The sequence below is a fragment of the Hemiscyllium ocellatum genome, chromosome 10 (assembly GCF_020745735.1).
Source record: "Hemiscyllium ocellatum isolate sHemOce1 chromosome 10, sHemOce1.pat.X.cur, whole genome shotgun sequence".
In the NCBI taxonomy this organism is placed as follows: Eukaryota; Metazoa; Chordata; class Chondrichthyes; order Orectolobiformes; family Hemiscylliidae; genus Hemiscyllium; species Hemiscyllium ocellatum.
Window position 1 is genome coordinate 105,264,845 of NC_083410.1, and position 14,884 is coordinate 105,279,728.

Here is a 14,884-nt window from a genome sequence, read left to right on the forward strand (position 1 = left end):
GGAGGAAGAGTGTTGACAATTCGGATTAAGTGATCGGCATGTGAAGGCAATGGTGTATCTAACTGCCAGGCTCGAAAGAACAGACTGTCCCCCTGGAGTGTGGGGAGGGGAGAGAGGGCATGGTGACAAGGGAATACAACCGGTAAAGCTAAAAGAAAGGAAAGGAATGGGTTCGCAATTTGAAGATGTTGAACGCAGTATTGAGCCCAGAAGGTTGCAAAGTGCTTATTAAAGTGTAAATTAGCTAAGGTAGAATGAATAGCCATGATTTAGTTGGTGAAAAGCAAAAATAGCAAGTAAGTATCTTGGAGATGCCTAAAGCAATAATTTCTTGAGTTATCCTCTTGCTGTCAGATGCCTGATTTATCATCTCTTTGCTCCATTCTGCTTCCTGCCTTTTCTCCATTACTTTTTCTCTGTCAGCACTAATGACTGGTCACACATTGCATTGCCACAAGCAAAAGCAGTATGAGCACATCAGCCCATTGTTAACATCCACAGGGCTATTGAACATGACTTTTAGAAATGGTTTTGTGACTCTGTCGAGAGGCCCCAAAACTGTCTGTGATATTACAGCCAACAGATAATATTTTGAAGTGCAAATCCAGATCTCCATTACGCATTCCTGATTTTTGAATGGAAGGCACTTTGCAGATAATTTTTCGTATGCATTTTGATTCATATCACATTTCTGACTAATCACGGCACTTTCATTCCTTATCTTTTGATGGTAATTCTATCCTGAGTTTTTATCTGATGCAGGAGGTCTGTCTGCTTTCTCTAAATGTCTTTAATGACTTAATACTTGCAAACACAATCATCATTAAGGCCTTATGTACATAATAAATAGGATCAGGAATTGTCCATTCGGCCCCTCAAGCCTGCTCCCTATTCAATACAATCATGGCTGATCTGTTTTAATTCTGATCTCCTGCCTGATCCACCTTTCCTTTAAATCCCTGAGGATCCAAAAAACTTTCAATCTCTGTCTTGAATATATCAATCGACTGATTGAGCTGTCACTGTCTGGGGGAGAGAATTCTGAAGACTTCAACCATCTTCTGTGAAGAGATTTCTCATCATCTTGCTCCTGTGAGGTCGACGGCCATCCTTGAGACTATGTCCCCAGTTCTAGACTCTCCGACGCAGGGAAACAGATCCCTCTGCATATATCTTATTCCTTGTTAATCTATCCCAGAATACTACCTGTTTAAACAAAATCATTGCTAATTCTTCTGAACTGCAGAAAGAGGCCTCATCTATTCAGTCTCTCTTCACAGCAGTACTCTTGTCCCAGTAACCTCATCGAGTGTAACAGTCTTGTGTATGGATAGCAAGGACCATCCCAGTTTCTTCTGAAAAGCTACCTAGTGCTGTTTGGTTTGGTGAAGCAGATTTAAGCGAGTATCCAACTTCAGGCAACTCCCATGAAGGTGAATTTAGCGGCAGTAATGCTGAACAGGACAGGGGGCATTTGAGGGTGGTCGATGCATGTTTTACAGTAGAGAACAGCACGACTGTTTTGCCCCCATTTTCTACCACACTGGCACAAAACCAAAACTTTCCAGCCACGGAGAGAGGGGCATTTTGTTCATCCACTAAGGTAGCAATATCAGCAAAATGTTTTTCAGACATTGGCTGGACATATAAAACATGCGCTTCTAGCGTTTTTGGAAACATTAAACAATACCTATTTGTACATGGAGTCATACAACATGGAGGCAGATCCTTCGGTCCAACCAGTCAATGCTGAACGTAATCCCAGTCTAAACTAGTCCCACCTGCTGGCTCCTGGCCCATATCCCTTCAAACCTTTTTTACTTATGTAGAAACGTAGAGCGTTTATACAATTAACATTATACAATGAACGGAAGAGCCTTGGGAAAAGTTGATGGGCAGAGAGATCTGGGAGTTCAGGTCCATTGTACCCTGAAGGTTGCTGCACAGGTGGATAGAGTGGTCAAGTAGGCATATAGTATGCTTGCCTTCATTGGACGGGGTATTGAGTATAAGAGCTGACAAGTCATGTTAAAATTGTACAAGACATTGGTTCGGCCACATTTAGAATACTGCGTACAGTTCTGGTCGCCACATTACCAAAAGGATGTGGACACTTTGGAGAGGATGTTGTCTGGTATGGAAGGTGCGAGCTATGAAGCAAGGTTGAGTAGGTTAGGTTTATTTTCATTAGAAAAAAGGAGATTGAGGGGGGACCTGATTGAGGTTTATAAAATCATGAAGGGTATAGACAGGGTGGACAGAGACAAGCTTTTTCTCAGGGTGAAGGATTCAGTAACGAGAGGTCATGTTTTCAAGGTGAGAGGTGGAAAGTTTAAGGGGGATACACGCGGCAAGTACTTCACACAGAGGCTGGTGGGCGTTAGGAACACGTTGCCAGCAGAGGTGGTAGAGGCAGGCATGGTAGATTCATCTAAGTTGCATCTGGATAAATGCATGAGTAGGTGGGGAGTAGAGGGATATAGATGCTTAGGAATTGACCAACAGGCTTAGACAGTACATTTGGATCGGCTCAGGCTTGGAGGGCCGAAGGGCCTGTTCCTGGGCTGTAAATTTTCTTTGTTCTTTGTTTTTTTTTGTCCCAAATGCTTTTTAAATGTTGTAATTGTGCTGCAGTGATCCAAGTCTTTGTTGACACCAGTTGGTGTGCTTCACTCAGAATGCACCATGAATTTAAAGAAATGAAAACAGCCAAGTCTCTGAAGCATCTGTTGTTGTGATGCATCTGTAAATTTAACCCTTCACTTGATATCTGAACCTTACTTCATAAAGCAACGACAGAGCCATCCTGCAGAAATTTGATGAACATTTTCTCTGTTACTTAATCTTATCTGATGCTGATTGACCTGCTGTGCATTTTCAATGTTTTTTGCTTCTAGTTATTGTTTGGCAAGACAAGAACAGAGAATCCTATTCATCTTTCAAAGAGTAACAAAATTAGTTTAGCCTTGTTCTATTGGAAAATATTCATTTGTTTTCTCACGAAATGTAGTTGCATACTGACATTGTGCCTGTGATTCGGAAAAGATTTGGTGCATTAATTTGCTGGTTAAGTGAATCGCTATCAAATGGATCATTTTGTGAGGGAAAATTGACAAGAGTTCCCCACGGTCACCTGCTCCTACACTCTTGCCAATTTGAAACAAACTTGGGTTTAATCAGAGAGAAAATCTGGACTGCACACAAAGCAATGAAACAAGATTTTGTCTAAATTGGCAATCAATTCCGTTTGTCCCTGCATTAAAATCTCGCCATTAGAGAAACTTTTCAAGATTGTGAAGGAAGAATATTTCACAGTGATTTCTGCGCACTTATCGATATTTTATGAACAGCACAGGACACAATGATATAAATAAACATAAGGTGACCTTCAAGATGATATAAGTTCTGAACCACTGACTTTTTGTTTAAAGAATGACTATTCTAAGACATCATTTGCAGTGACCGTAGCCTCAAGAAACAATTTTAATTTAAGTGGAGTTTAAAAAGAGACAGACTGGCCATTTTTTTGTGATTTATGCTTCAGCCTCACTGTCTCTGAGCTTCAGCACCCAAGGATGATTGTTTACTTATCAGAAATGGCTCTCAGTCCACCCTGCTGTTGTCTGTTGTAATATTTCCTTTGATGACAAAGCTATTTTTAACTCTTTTTATTAATATTCAACATCTGTGTTACTGTTTATTACCAGGTAAATAGGAGTTGGCAGTGTGATTGACTGTCAGTAGTGATTAATACAGACAAGATGGCTGTAGTGCGTAGTGAAAGGACTGATATCAGTTAGAATCCATTGTGTGTACTGTAGCATTGCAATAAAATAAATGTTTAAATTGTGCTTAGGCTGATCATTGCAATGAATATTCTGGAATGGCTAAACTGGTTAGGAAATGTCAGACTGATTGAAAAACAAGGTTTTTCTTTTCAGAAACAGAGGGCTGGATTCATATTGATGAGTGTCTTGGGATATTTTTCAGTGTTAAATTATATATTGGTGAGGCCACTTTTGGAATATTGTGTGCAATTCTGGTCTCTCTGCTATTGGAAGAATGTTGTGGAACTTGAAGGGGTTCAGAAAAGATTTACAAGGATGTTGCCATGGTTGGAGGATCTGAGCTGCACGGGCTGGGGCTGTTTTCCCTGGAGCGTCGGAGGCTGAGGGGTGACCTTAGAGAGGTTTATAAAATTATGAGGGGCATGGATAGGGTAAATAGGCAACATCATTTCCCTGGGATGGGGGAGTCCAGAACTAGAGGGCATAGGTTTAGAGTGAGAGGGGAAAGATATAAAAGAGACCTAAGGGGCAATTTTTTCACACAGAGGGTGGTACGTGTATGGAATGAGCTGTCAGAGGAAGTGGTATAGGCTGGTACAATTACAACATTTAAAAGGCAGCTGGATAGGAATATGAATAGGAAGGGTTTAGAGGGATATGGACTAAATGCTGGTAAATGGGAAGAGATTAATTTAGGGTATCTGGTCAGCATGGATGAGTTAGACCGAAGGGTCTGTTTCCGTGCTGTACATCTCTACGACTCTGTAACTGCAAGTTATCAGTCAGGTGATGCATAATATAAATGTACTGAAAGCTTCAGGCCCTTTCCCCTGTCCAGAAGAGGAAAAAAAACAATTGTTAGCCAATCAGTTTTTCATGAAGGTTGCACCCCTTTAATAATTTAAGACTCTTTAGTGCAAAGGTCATGGTCATCCTTGACTGCGCAGTAATTAATGCTGACATCTGTGAGTGCCATCACGGAAGTTTAATGCTCATCCCTGACCCTGTTTGAGTTTAATTTCTGGCTGTGCTACAGTGGGAGATAGTGGGCAGCAGAAATCATTCCCTGCCAAGGTTCTCTTTGATAACTTTTTGCTGTGCATGCCATCGTGTGTCCCTTTTCAGACTGGGACCATCCTTCATGCTCTGGTATATTTGGCCCCCTATATGTACCACATGTCTGCTCGGCTTAGACAGAATGAATGCTTCCGGGCAGTTTGTCTTGCAGCTCATCACCCTTTTTGGTCACTCTTTTATGGTGCCCATTCCTGCAGCAATGTGTCTAACTAAGCATAAAATATAAAGATCAGCTCAGCAAAATAATGCATTGTCATTCTTCGCAACACGTGTGTGAGATCAGAAACTAACATGCCAGTGGCTTTCTGTAGCCCAGCCACAGGTTAATATTGAGACAGATGTCTGGAAGTTTACTAACAATTAACTAGATACACCCAACATGACATCTCAGACTTAGATGTGCTGTCCAGGTTACGCACTTACATGACTACTCCATATGTAGTTTTATTCATTCATTCATCAGCAGTCCCTTGTGGACGAGGGTGGCTCTCTCCAACTCTCAGGATGAGTCCGTAGGAGGCTGTACAGAGAGCTGTGCAGGTTCTGTTGCACTTGGGACAGGTGGTGGTCATGGGGTTTTGGTGTGGCAGCACACTGCTACCGCTGTTTTCACCTGGCTTCCATATGTAGCTTGTTGGATGGCTGACTGACCAGCTGACTGACTGACTGAACACTTAACTGCAGCATAACTGAGTAGAGAGTAAGGTGGTGAACTAGACTGTCAAATGTCATGATGATATCTTGCTGCTTTAGTGGGCTGATGCCCCTGTCTAAGATCTGTACATTAACATAACGGGAACATGTAGCAAAATTTAGGGACAATGAGTTGGTGCTTTGTCTTAAATTTTATCACGCCGCCTTGAGAGGGGACAGTGACAATTGACTGAATTAATGGAGTGGAGAGAAAGTTTTGTAAGATTCAGAGACTCCCTGTTCCTTTGAAGTACCAACGCATTACATTCTTTTGATCAATTCTGAGATACAGCATAATCCTGACCTTCATTGCTGACAAATTGTTAGTTATTATAATTAACCCATGTCCTTAAAACTCAATAGAGCAAAATTGCTTTTCGCAAGGAGTTGAGGACTAGTATTGGTCTCTGTCAACATTTTCTCATCCCTACTCCTGTCCTTTACCCCAAAGTCACATGACACCAGGTTATGGTCCAACAGGTTTATTTGAGCTCACCAGCATTCAGAGTGCTGCTCCTTCATCAGATGAAATCACTGACAAAGAAGCTGTGCCTCACATAAGCCTGTTGGACTATAACCTGGGGGCATATGACTTCTGACATAGTCCGCCCCACTCCAACATCCGCACCTCCACACCAAAGTAGAGGGGGAAATGAAATGATAACATATGTCAGATTTAATCTTTGCTCTCACTTAACTCTGAGTTCAGTGAGGAAAGAGTGACTAGTATTCAAAGCTTGTGAGAAGATTTGTAGCTCGGGTGCTCGTTGTTGTGGTTCTGTTCGCCGAGCTGGGAATTTGTGTTGCAGACGTTTCATCCTCTGTCTAGGTGACATCCTCAGTGCTTGGGAGCCTCCTGTGAAGCGCTTCTCTGATCTTTCGTCCGGCATTTGTAGTGGTTTAACCAGAAGCGGCAGATTCAAACCACTACAAATGCCAGAGGAAAGATCACAGAAGCGCTTCACAGTAGGCTCCCAAGCACTGAGGATGTCACCTCGACAGGGGACGAAACGTTTGCAACACAAATTCCCAGCTCGGCGAACAGAACCACAACAGTGACTAGTGTTCCTCAAATATTTTCTGGATATAGACTGATGCCCAAGAGGTGTGCATGAGAGGTAAGGGACCCATTTGATTTACTCCACTCCTGTAAAGGGCAGCATGGTGGCTCAGTGGTTAGCACTGCTGCCACATAGTGCCAGGGACCTGGGTTCAGTTCAAGTCAAGGCTACTTATCTGTGTGGATTTTGCACATTCTCCCCGTGTGTCTGTATGGGTTTCCTTCGGGTGCTCCGGTTTCATCCTAGAGTTTAAAGATGTGCAGCATAGGGTAGATTGGCCATGCTAAATTGCCCATACTGTCCAGGGATATATAAGTTATTTGGATTAGCCAGGAGAAATGAAGGGTTAAAGGAATAGGTTAGTGAGGTGAGTTTGGGTGGGATGCTCTTCAGAGAGTCTGTGTGAACTTGCTTCCACAGTGTAGAGATTCTCTTCTATGGTTAGATTCTCCACCTGAGGCCTGTTTGGCAAAAAGTTGACCTTATTAAGACTGGTCACCAACTGGAAACTATTTCTCCCAACAGGAGTCATCTGTATTGGAACCTAACTGTATTTTTAAGGTGGACGAATTTGGATTCTTTCTCACGTGGAAAAGTGAAGGAAAGGTATGTTGTCTACATTTCAACTCGGTGATCACAGTTTATAAATTTATTACCTTTTCAGTCAATATTTCTCACATGTTAGAATGCTGTTAGTGGATTTCCATTACTAAATATCAGTTGAGTTAGAGTAATATTGAGAACAACATGACTCGAAAGGCCCTCTCATGAAAATATTCCAGTGCAAACTTTTCCTCAGTTTTAGGAAGAACAGAAAGAACATAGTAGAGTCAAAGGGTCATCCATTACAGAAACAGATCCTTCGGCCCAAGCAATCCACGCCGAACATAATCCCAAACTGAACTAGTCCCACCTGCCTGCTACTGGCCCATATCTCTTCGAACCTTTCTTATTCATGAACTTATCCAAATTCTTTTAATCATTGTGACTAGACCTACATTCCCCACTTCGTCAGGAAGTTCATTCCACACATGAACCACCTTCTGTGTTAAAAACTTTACTTCTCCTGTCTTTTTTAAATCTCTCTCCTCTTACCTTAAAAATGTGCTCCCCAGTCTTGAAATTTCCTATCCTAGAGAAAAGATAACTACCATTAACTCTATCTATACCCCTCATTATTTTATAAACCTCTACAAGGTCATCTGTCAACCTCTTAGCCTATCCAGCCTTTCTTTATAATGAAAACCTTGCATGGCCATTGACATCCTGGTAAATATCATCTGAACCCTTTTCAGCTTAATAATATCCTTCCTATAGAAGGCAGATCAGAACTAGACACCAAACGCCAGAAATGGGCTCACCAATGTCCTGTACAACCTCAACATAACATCCCAACTCCGATACTAAAATCTCTGTCTCTCTGAAGTACAATGCGGAAATATCTGACTTTGTTCCCAGAAGGTCTGGACAGAGTTTGTAGCACAGGAGAAGGAGGCTTTCTCCAGTGACACTTAATTCTATTGTGTCTTTGAGAGAGAAAACCAGAATGTGTCTCATACAGCCTGTCACACTCTGAATTGTCTCATACCTTCTCATATTTATCCATGTTCCCTTCAGAAGGATCAAAGTTCTGCAACCGTTTCCTATGGCGAAGCATTCCCGTTCTCCAACACTCGCTTCATAAAGTCATTTCCCGACTCTTGTTCTCACTCCCATGTCTATCTGGAAGGCCGTTCTTTACTGGCTGTCTAATAAAAGACGTTCCTTTTCCCTGTTTAATCTGTAACATGTCCATTAAATCCCTTTTCTGCTGCACTGGAGTACCTGAACTCGTTTGTCCTAAATTGGGTGTCCAATCCTCAGCACCAATCCTGTGGAATCAACATTTAATGACCCCAATGGCTTTAGTAATTATAGAGTCATACAGCACGGAAAAAGACCCTTCAGTCCAATTAGTCTTTGATACCCGAGACTGCACACAATGCTTTATCTTTGTCCCAGCCACTGTACAATTCTCTTTCTCGTTAATTCCTGACCAGGCAGTTATTCATGATGCAAATTCTGGTCAAATTACTGCAGTGCACCATAACGTAGCATTAAGGTGTTTGTAAGAAGTTTCCCTTTGTAAATAGTTGGAAATAAACATTCTTGAAACCACATCTGCTTTTGGTACATTCAGCAGTAATACTGGCATGCTTAAAATGATATAAATCTTTGTGTCATGTGAGGTGGGCGGCACGGTGGCACAGTGGTTAGCACTGCTGCCTCACAGCACCTGTAGACCCGGGTTCAATTCCCGACTCAGGCGACTGACTGTGTGGAGTTTGCACGTTCTCCCCGTGTCTGCGTGGGTTTCCTCCGGGTGCTCCGGTTTCCTCCCACAGTCACAAAGATGTGCGGGTCAGGTGAATTGGCCAAGCTAAATTGCCCGTAGTGTTAGGTAAGGGGTAAATGTAGGGGTATGGGTGGGTTGCGCTTCGGCGGGTCAGTGTGGACTTGTTGGGCTGAAGGGCCTGTTTCCACACTGTAAGTCTAATCTAATTACCTAATGCATGATTTTCTTGTATGTTTTTAAGGAAGGACAAGTACTGGAATGTTCAATGGTCAACAGTATTCGATATGGGACCATCCCTAAAGTAAGAACTTGTTCTGTGCGCCTTATCTTTGGGAAATCTAGTTCACAAGAAAGATAAACTGCGAGTATTATGAGGCAACGTGACAGAAATATGTTGACTCAGTTAAATTATTTGGAAATTCATCTGAAGAAATTGCTTCCTGGTCAAGAACTGATAAGAAAATTGGCGAGATACTTGTGGGGAGACTTAACTCGAGATAAGATTCTTGTATATTTCACCGAGCCCTTCCTATCCGTCTGTATTTTCTTTGACCTTGAAGAATGCGTAAACACAAACACTTTGAGTTTTGATCTTGAACGTTTTATTACCCAGATTTCTCATGGCCTTTCATCACTTTCCTTCCCCTGGTTTATTCCTGATTGCTCACTTTCTGGGGATCTCTCTGATTCGTCCTATGTCCACATGCCTCTTTCACCCCTTCACCAGCCCTCTCCACATTTCTCTCTCGCCCTTCTCCATCTCTTGTCCCTATTTCCCCATCTCTCCCCTCTATTTCCCCATCTCTTCTCCCTATTTCCCCATCTCTCCCTGTTCCCCATCTCTCCCCTCATTCCCCTTCTCTCCCCATCTCTCTCCCCGTTCCCCATCTTACTCCCTGTTCCCCATTTCACTCCACCTCTCTCCCTGTTCCCCTTCTCTCCCCATCTTTCTCTCCATTCCCCCTCTCTCTCCATCTCTCTCCCCGTTCCCCATCTCTCTCCACCTTGCTTCCCATTCCCCAACTCTCTCCCCATTCCCCATCTCTCTCCCCGTTCCCCAGTCTCCCTCCACCTTGCTTCCCGTTCCCCATCTCTCTCCCCGTTCCCCAGTCTCCCTCCACCTTGCTTCCCATTCCCCATCTCTCTCCCCAACTCTCTTCACATTCCCCATCTCTCTCCCCGTTCCCCCATCGGTCTCCACCTTTCTCCCCGTTCTATCCCTCCCTTCTTTCCTTCCTTTCTTGTTCCCTTCTCGCCTGTCTATCCCCACTAATTTTCCAACTCCTCAACTCTCCCCCTCATATGCATGTGAGTGTATCTCTCTCTCTCTCCCTTCTCTGACTACGAAGATCACCTCTTCATTCAGAGTATTTGACACGTATATTGAATAATCTGCTTCCTGCTCTCAGTCCACTTTCTAATTCTCAGTCAAATTTCCTGTGATGACTGTGCCTTCTGGGTCAGACTTCGTGACAGGCCCCTCTTCCATTGAGAGTTCACAGGTCAGCCTGTCTAATTTTCCCTGCTGGTAAAAACAATGACTGCAGATGCTGGAAACCAGATTCTGGATCAGTGGTGCTGGAAGAGCGCAGCAGTTCAGGCAGCATCCAAGGAGCAGCGAAATCGACGTTTCGGGCAAAAGCCCTTCATCAGGAATAAAGGCAGTGAGCCTGAAGCGTGGAGGGATAAGCTAGAGGGGGGTGGGGGTGGGGAGAAAGTAGCATAGAGTACAATGGGTGAGTGGGGGAGGAGATGAAGGTGATAGGTCAGGGAGGATAGGGTGGAGTGGATAGGTGGAAAAGGAGCTAGGCAGGTAGGACAAGGCCGGACAAGTCATGGGGACAGTGCTGAGCTGGAAGTTTGGAACTAGGGTGAGGTGGGGGAAGGGGAAATGAGGAAACTGTTGAAGTCCACATTGATGCCCTGGGGTTGAAGTGTTCCAAGGCGGAAGATAAGGCATTCTTCCAGGCGTCGGTGGTGAGGGAGCGGCGGTGAAGGAGGCCCAGGACCTCCATGTCCTCGACAGAGTGGGAGGGGGAGTTGAAATGTTGGGCCACGGGGCGGTGTGGTTGATTGGTGCGGGTGTCCCGGAGATGTTCTCTAAAGCGCTCTGCTAGGAGGGGCCCAGTCTACCCAATGTAGAGGAGACCGCATCGGGAGCAACGGATACAATAAATGATATTAGTGGATGTGCAGGTAAAACATTCATGGATGTGGAAGGCTCCTTTAGGGCCTTGGATAGAGGTGAGGGAGGAGGTGTGGGCACAGGCTTTACAGTTCCTGCGGTGGCAGGGGAAAGTGCCAGGATGGGAGGGTGGGTTTTAGGGAGGCGTGGACCTGACCAGGTAGTCACGGAGGGAACGGTCTTTGCAGAAGGCGGAAAGGGGTGGTGAGGGAAATATATCCCTGGTGGTGGGGCCTTTTTGGAGGTGGCAGAAATGTCGGCAGATGATTTGGTTTAAGCGAAGGTTTGTAGGGTGGAAGGTGAGCACCAGGGGCGTTCTGTCCTTGTTACGGTTGGAGGGGTGGGGTCTGAGGACGGAGGTGCGGGATGTGAACGAGATGCATTGGAGGGCATCTTTAACCACGTGGGAAGGGAAATTGCGGTCTCTAAAGAAGGAGGCCATCTGGTGTGTTCCGTGGTGGAACTGGTCCTCCTGGGAGCAGATATGGTGGAGGCGGAGGAATTGGGAATACGGGATAGCATTTTTGCAAGAGGTAGGGTGGGAAGAGGTGTAATCCAGGTAGGTGTGGGAGTTGGTGGGTTTGTAAAAAATGTCAGTGTCAAGTCAGTCATCATTAATGGAGATGGAGAGGTCCAGGAATGGGAGGGAGGTGTCAGAGATGGTCCAGGTAAATTTAAGGTCAGGGTGGAATGTGTTGGTGAAGTTGATGAATTGCTCAACCTCCTTGCGGGAGCACGTGGCGCCAATGCAGTCATCAATGTAGCGGTGGAAGAGGTGGGGAGTGGTGCCGGTGTAATTACGGAAGGTCAACTGTTCTACGTAGTTTTCCTTGCTGCCCACTTCTTCTGACTGTCACAGCTCTGTTGACTTCGGATCTCACTAACCCGCTGCACTTGCCACATTGTCGACCACTGCTTCCACCTTCTGACACCAAACTTGTTTTAACTTCCCCTCTCAACTTGCTTAAATATTTTGTGTACAGTGGCCGGAATTCAAACTAAATTTACCCTTAACCTGGCTTTCTTGGTTTCACTAGCCAGCCTGTCTCAAGTACTGGTAGTGGCTCAGTGGTAAACACTGCTGCCTCACGGTGCCAAGGCATTGGGTTCGATTCCACCTTCAGGAAACTCTCTCTGTAGAGTTTTCACCTTCACTTCAGTGGTGTGTTCCAGTTTTCTCTCACAAAGATGTGCACGTTAGGATGGATTGGCCATGCTTAATTGCCCATTGTGTCCAGGGATGTGTAGGCAAAGTGGATTAGCCATGGTCAACGTGGGGTTATGGGATTTAGTTTGGGGTTGGGGGTGGGATGCTCTTCAGAGGGTCTGTGCTGACTCAACGGGCTGAATGGCCTCAATCTACACTGCAAGCATTCTGTTCTAGGTCTAAACAAAATCTAATCAGACGCTGCTGTGTGCTTCCAATACTTCCTCTATTTTGTAGGAGCCTTCAGGATTCCTTCCTATTGTGAATTAGCCACAGGGAACAAATCATTCTGTGTGCATTAGCTGCTATTGCCCATTTTTAAAGACAGAGGATCGGTCACTGTCCTGAACTACTCAAGCCATTGACTTACTAAGAGTGTTTGACCATAAGGTGAATGTTACTACTGTAGTTGCAAATGTCTCCAAGGAAGCCATCAGGATATCCTTTCAAGCCAGTGTTTACTTTATAGAGTTCCTGCCAAAATTAAGGCTATCATTATCAGCAGCAGCGCAGTAAAATAAATCGCACGTTAGTTAATGTTTTAGAGAATGTCACTCTGCATCCTGGCGTCCAAGTGCTTTTACCTGACATTTCTTCCTTTAGTTTAAAGACGCTGATTGAGTGTGGGTTATCTTGCGTTGCATTCACCATAACGCTTTCAGGCAACTGAAGTGACAGTGTCAAAAAATGCCTCGCATTTAGTCAGCTCCTTAACAGGTTTGGAAAACATGTCAGTCACTTCCGGAATGAGGTGGCTTGTTATATAGTCTGCTGCAGCAGGGACATTGGAAAAGCCATGCAGTGAGGTAAACGATAAATCTGACAATGTGTGGGATTGCACAGTTGGAGAAGCAAAGGAAATGATTGTGGTGGCACACGGACTATTTCAGCTCCTCTGTAAACTGGAGGTAGGTCGTGACGCAACAGAATAACTTAAGGTTAAAATTGTAAGTTGTATCCAAAGTTGTAAGTATTAGCTGAAAATATGTACAAAATCTTTTGAAAGTACAAAGCAAAAAATATTAGCCATGACAGCAATGTTACACTTGCAAGGAATAAGCTACTAGAATGGAGGTACCAAGTCTGCAACACTATCAGCTGATAGGAGAGTGAGTGTTGTTAGTTTTAGAATCCCTATGATGTGGAAGTCGGCCATTCAGCCCATCAAGTCCACACCGACCCTCCAAAGAGCATCCCACCCAGACCCACCCCATCCCTGTTAACCTTGCATTGTCCATGGCTAATCCCCCTAATCTGCACATTCCTGGACTCTGTGGGCAATTTAGGATGGTTTATCCACATAATTCACACATTTTTGGATTGCGGTAGGAAACCAAAGCACCCAGAGGAAACCCACGCAGACATGGGGAGAATATGCAAAATCCACACAGGCAGTCTGCCAGGGTGGAGTCGAACGCATGCCCCAGGTGCTGTGAGGCAACAGAGCTAACTCCTGAGCTGCATTGCTGTTGGAGGAAGGTGGAAAGATATTGGATTTGAATCTAGAGAGTCAGCGGGATAACGTACCTCCGCCTTCTCTCTGCCTTGCCTGTTAAACCCTTACCATCATTGTTTGTGAATTGCTGGCTCACTGGGAGACCTCCCCAACAGTAGTGCCAGCTTTCATCAAGGAGAATTTGAAATCTACATCAATGTCTCCAGAAAATTGATAGCGGCCAACATTAACTGATCCGGGCAAGCACCCAAGTGCTAACAGCTTGGGCAAAAAAATGACTTCAGCTACAGTGTTACTGTTACTTGTGGACAGTACTTATAACACTGCGAAGTTTGATTTTTCTTTTCTAGACTTGGAGGCTTTATGCATCTGTGTTAGTTTTCAAAAAGGTAGCTATATATATTTGCACATTTCAAACTTTCAGTTAATATTTTCTATATCATTGCTGAAGTAAGTTCTTTAATAGCTACTGAAGGAACCCAGATATTGAGCTACATGTGGTCTGAAGTATAATTGGGAATACTACTTCTCTTTTCAAATTCAAATTCTGGAAGACTGAGACATGGCAAATAATCAGTTCACAAGGAGACAAATCCTCCTAACTGGATTGTAATAAAATTAAGGAAAGGATTGCTTGTCAATTAAAAACCTTGCAGAGATTTAAATTGATGCAGGGACTTTTGCTATGCTGAACTGACAATTAGATTATAATACTTACAGTGTGGAAACAAGCCCTTCGGCCCAACAAGTCCACACCGACCCGCCAAAGCGCAATGCACCCAGACCCATTCCCCTACATTTACCCCTTCACCTAACACTGTGGGCAATTTAGCATGACCAATCCTTTTGGGACCGGAGTTCAGTGCGGAACAGCTCTCCCAGGCTAACAGAGTATTGGTGATATAGGAAAACAGCAATTGAAAAAGTTGTTCCCACCAACTGGGCTCCCAACACCGGTACAAGATGAAACGAAACATGAACGATTTCTTGTCCAACAGTCAGTGATCAACTTGTGCATGCAATTTATGAAACAGTAAGATTTATGAGGCCCAGTGAGAGCTGAAAATGTGTTGCTGGAAAAG

The 14,884-nt window shown here is 44.2% G+C and overlaps 1 protein-coding gene across 10 annotated transcripts in view; it reads left to right on the forward strand.

The window, feature by feature from the left end:
- Positions 1–14,884, forward strand: part of LOC132819886 (1-phosphatidylinositol 4,5-bisphosphate phosphodiesterase beta-4) — a 532,815-nt gene that overhangs the window by 308,704 nt on the left and 209,227 nt on the right. For all 10 annotated transcript variants that reach the window (XM_060831826.1, XM_060831835.1, XM_060831830.1 and 7 more), the window contains 2 exons: positions 7,145–7,225; positions 9,196–9,255. In XM_060831826.1, the coding sequence (XP_060687809.1) occupies positions 7,145–7,225; positions 9,196–9,255 (141 nt within the window). The remainder of the gene's footprint in view (positions 1–7,144; positions 7,226–9,195; positions 9,256–14,884) is intronic.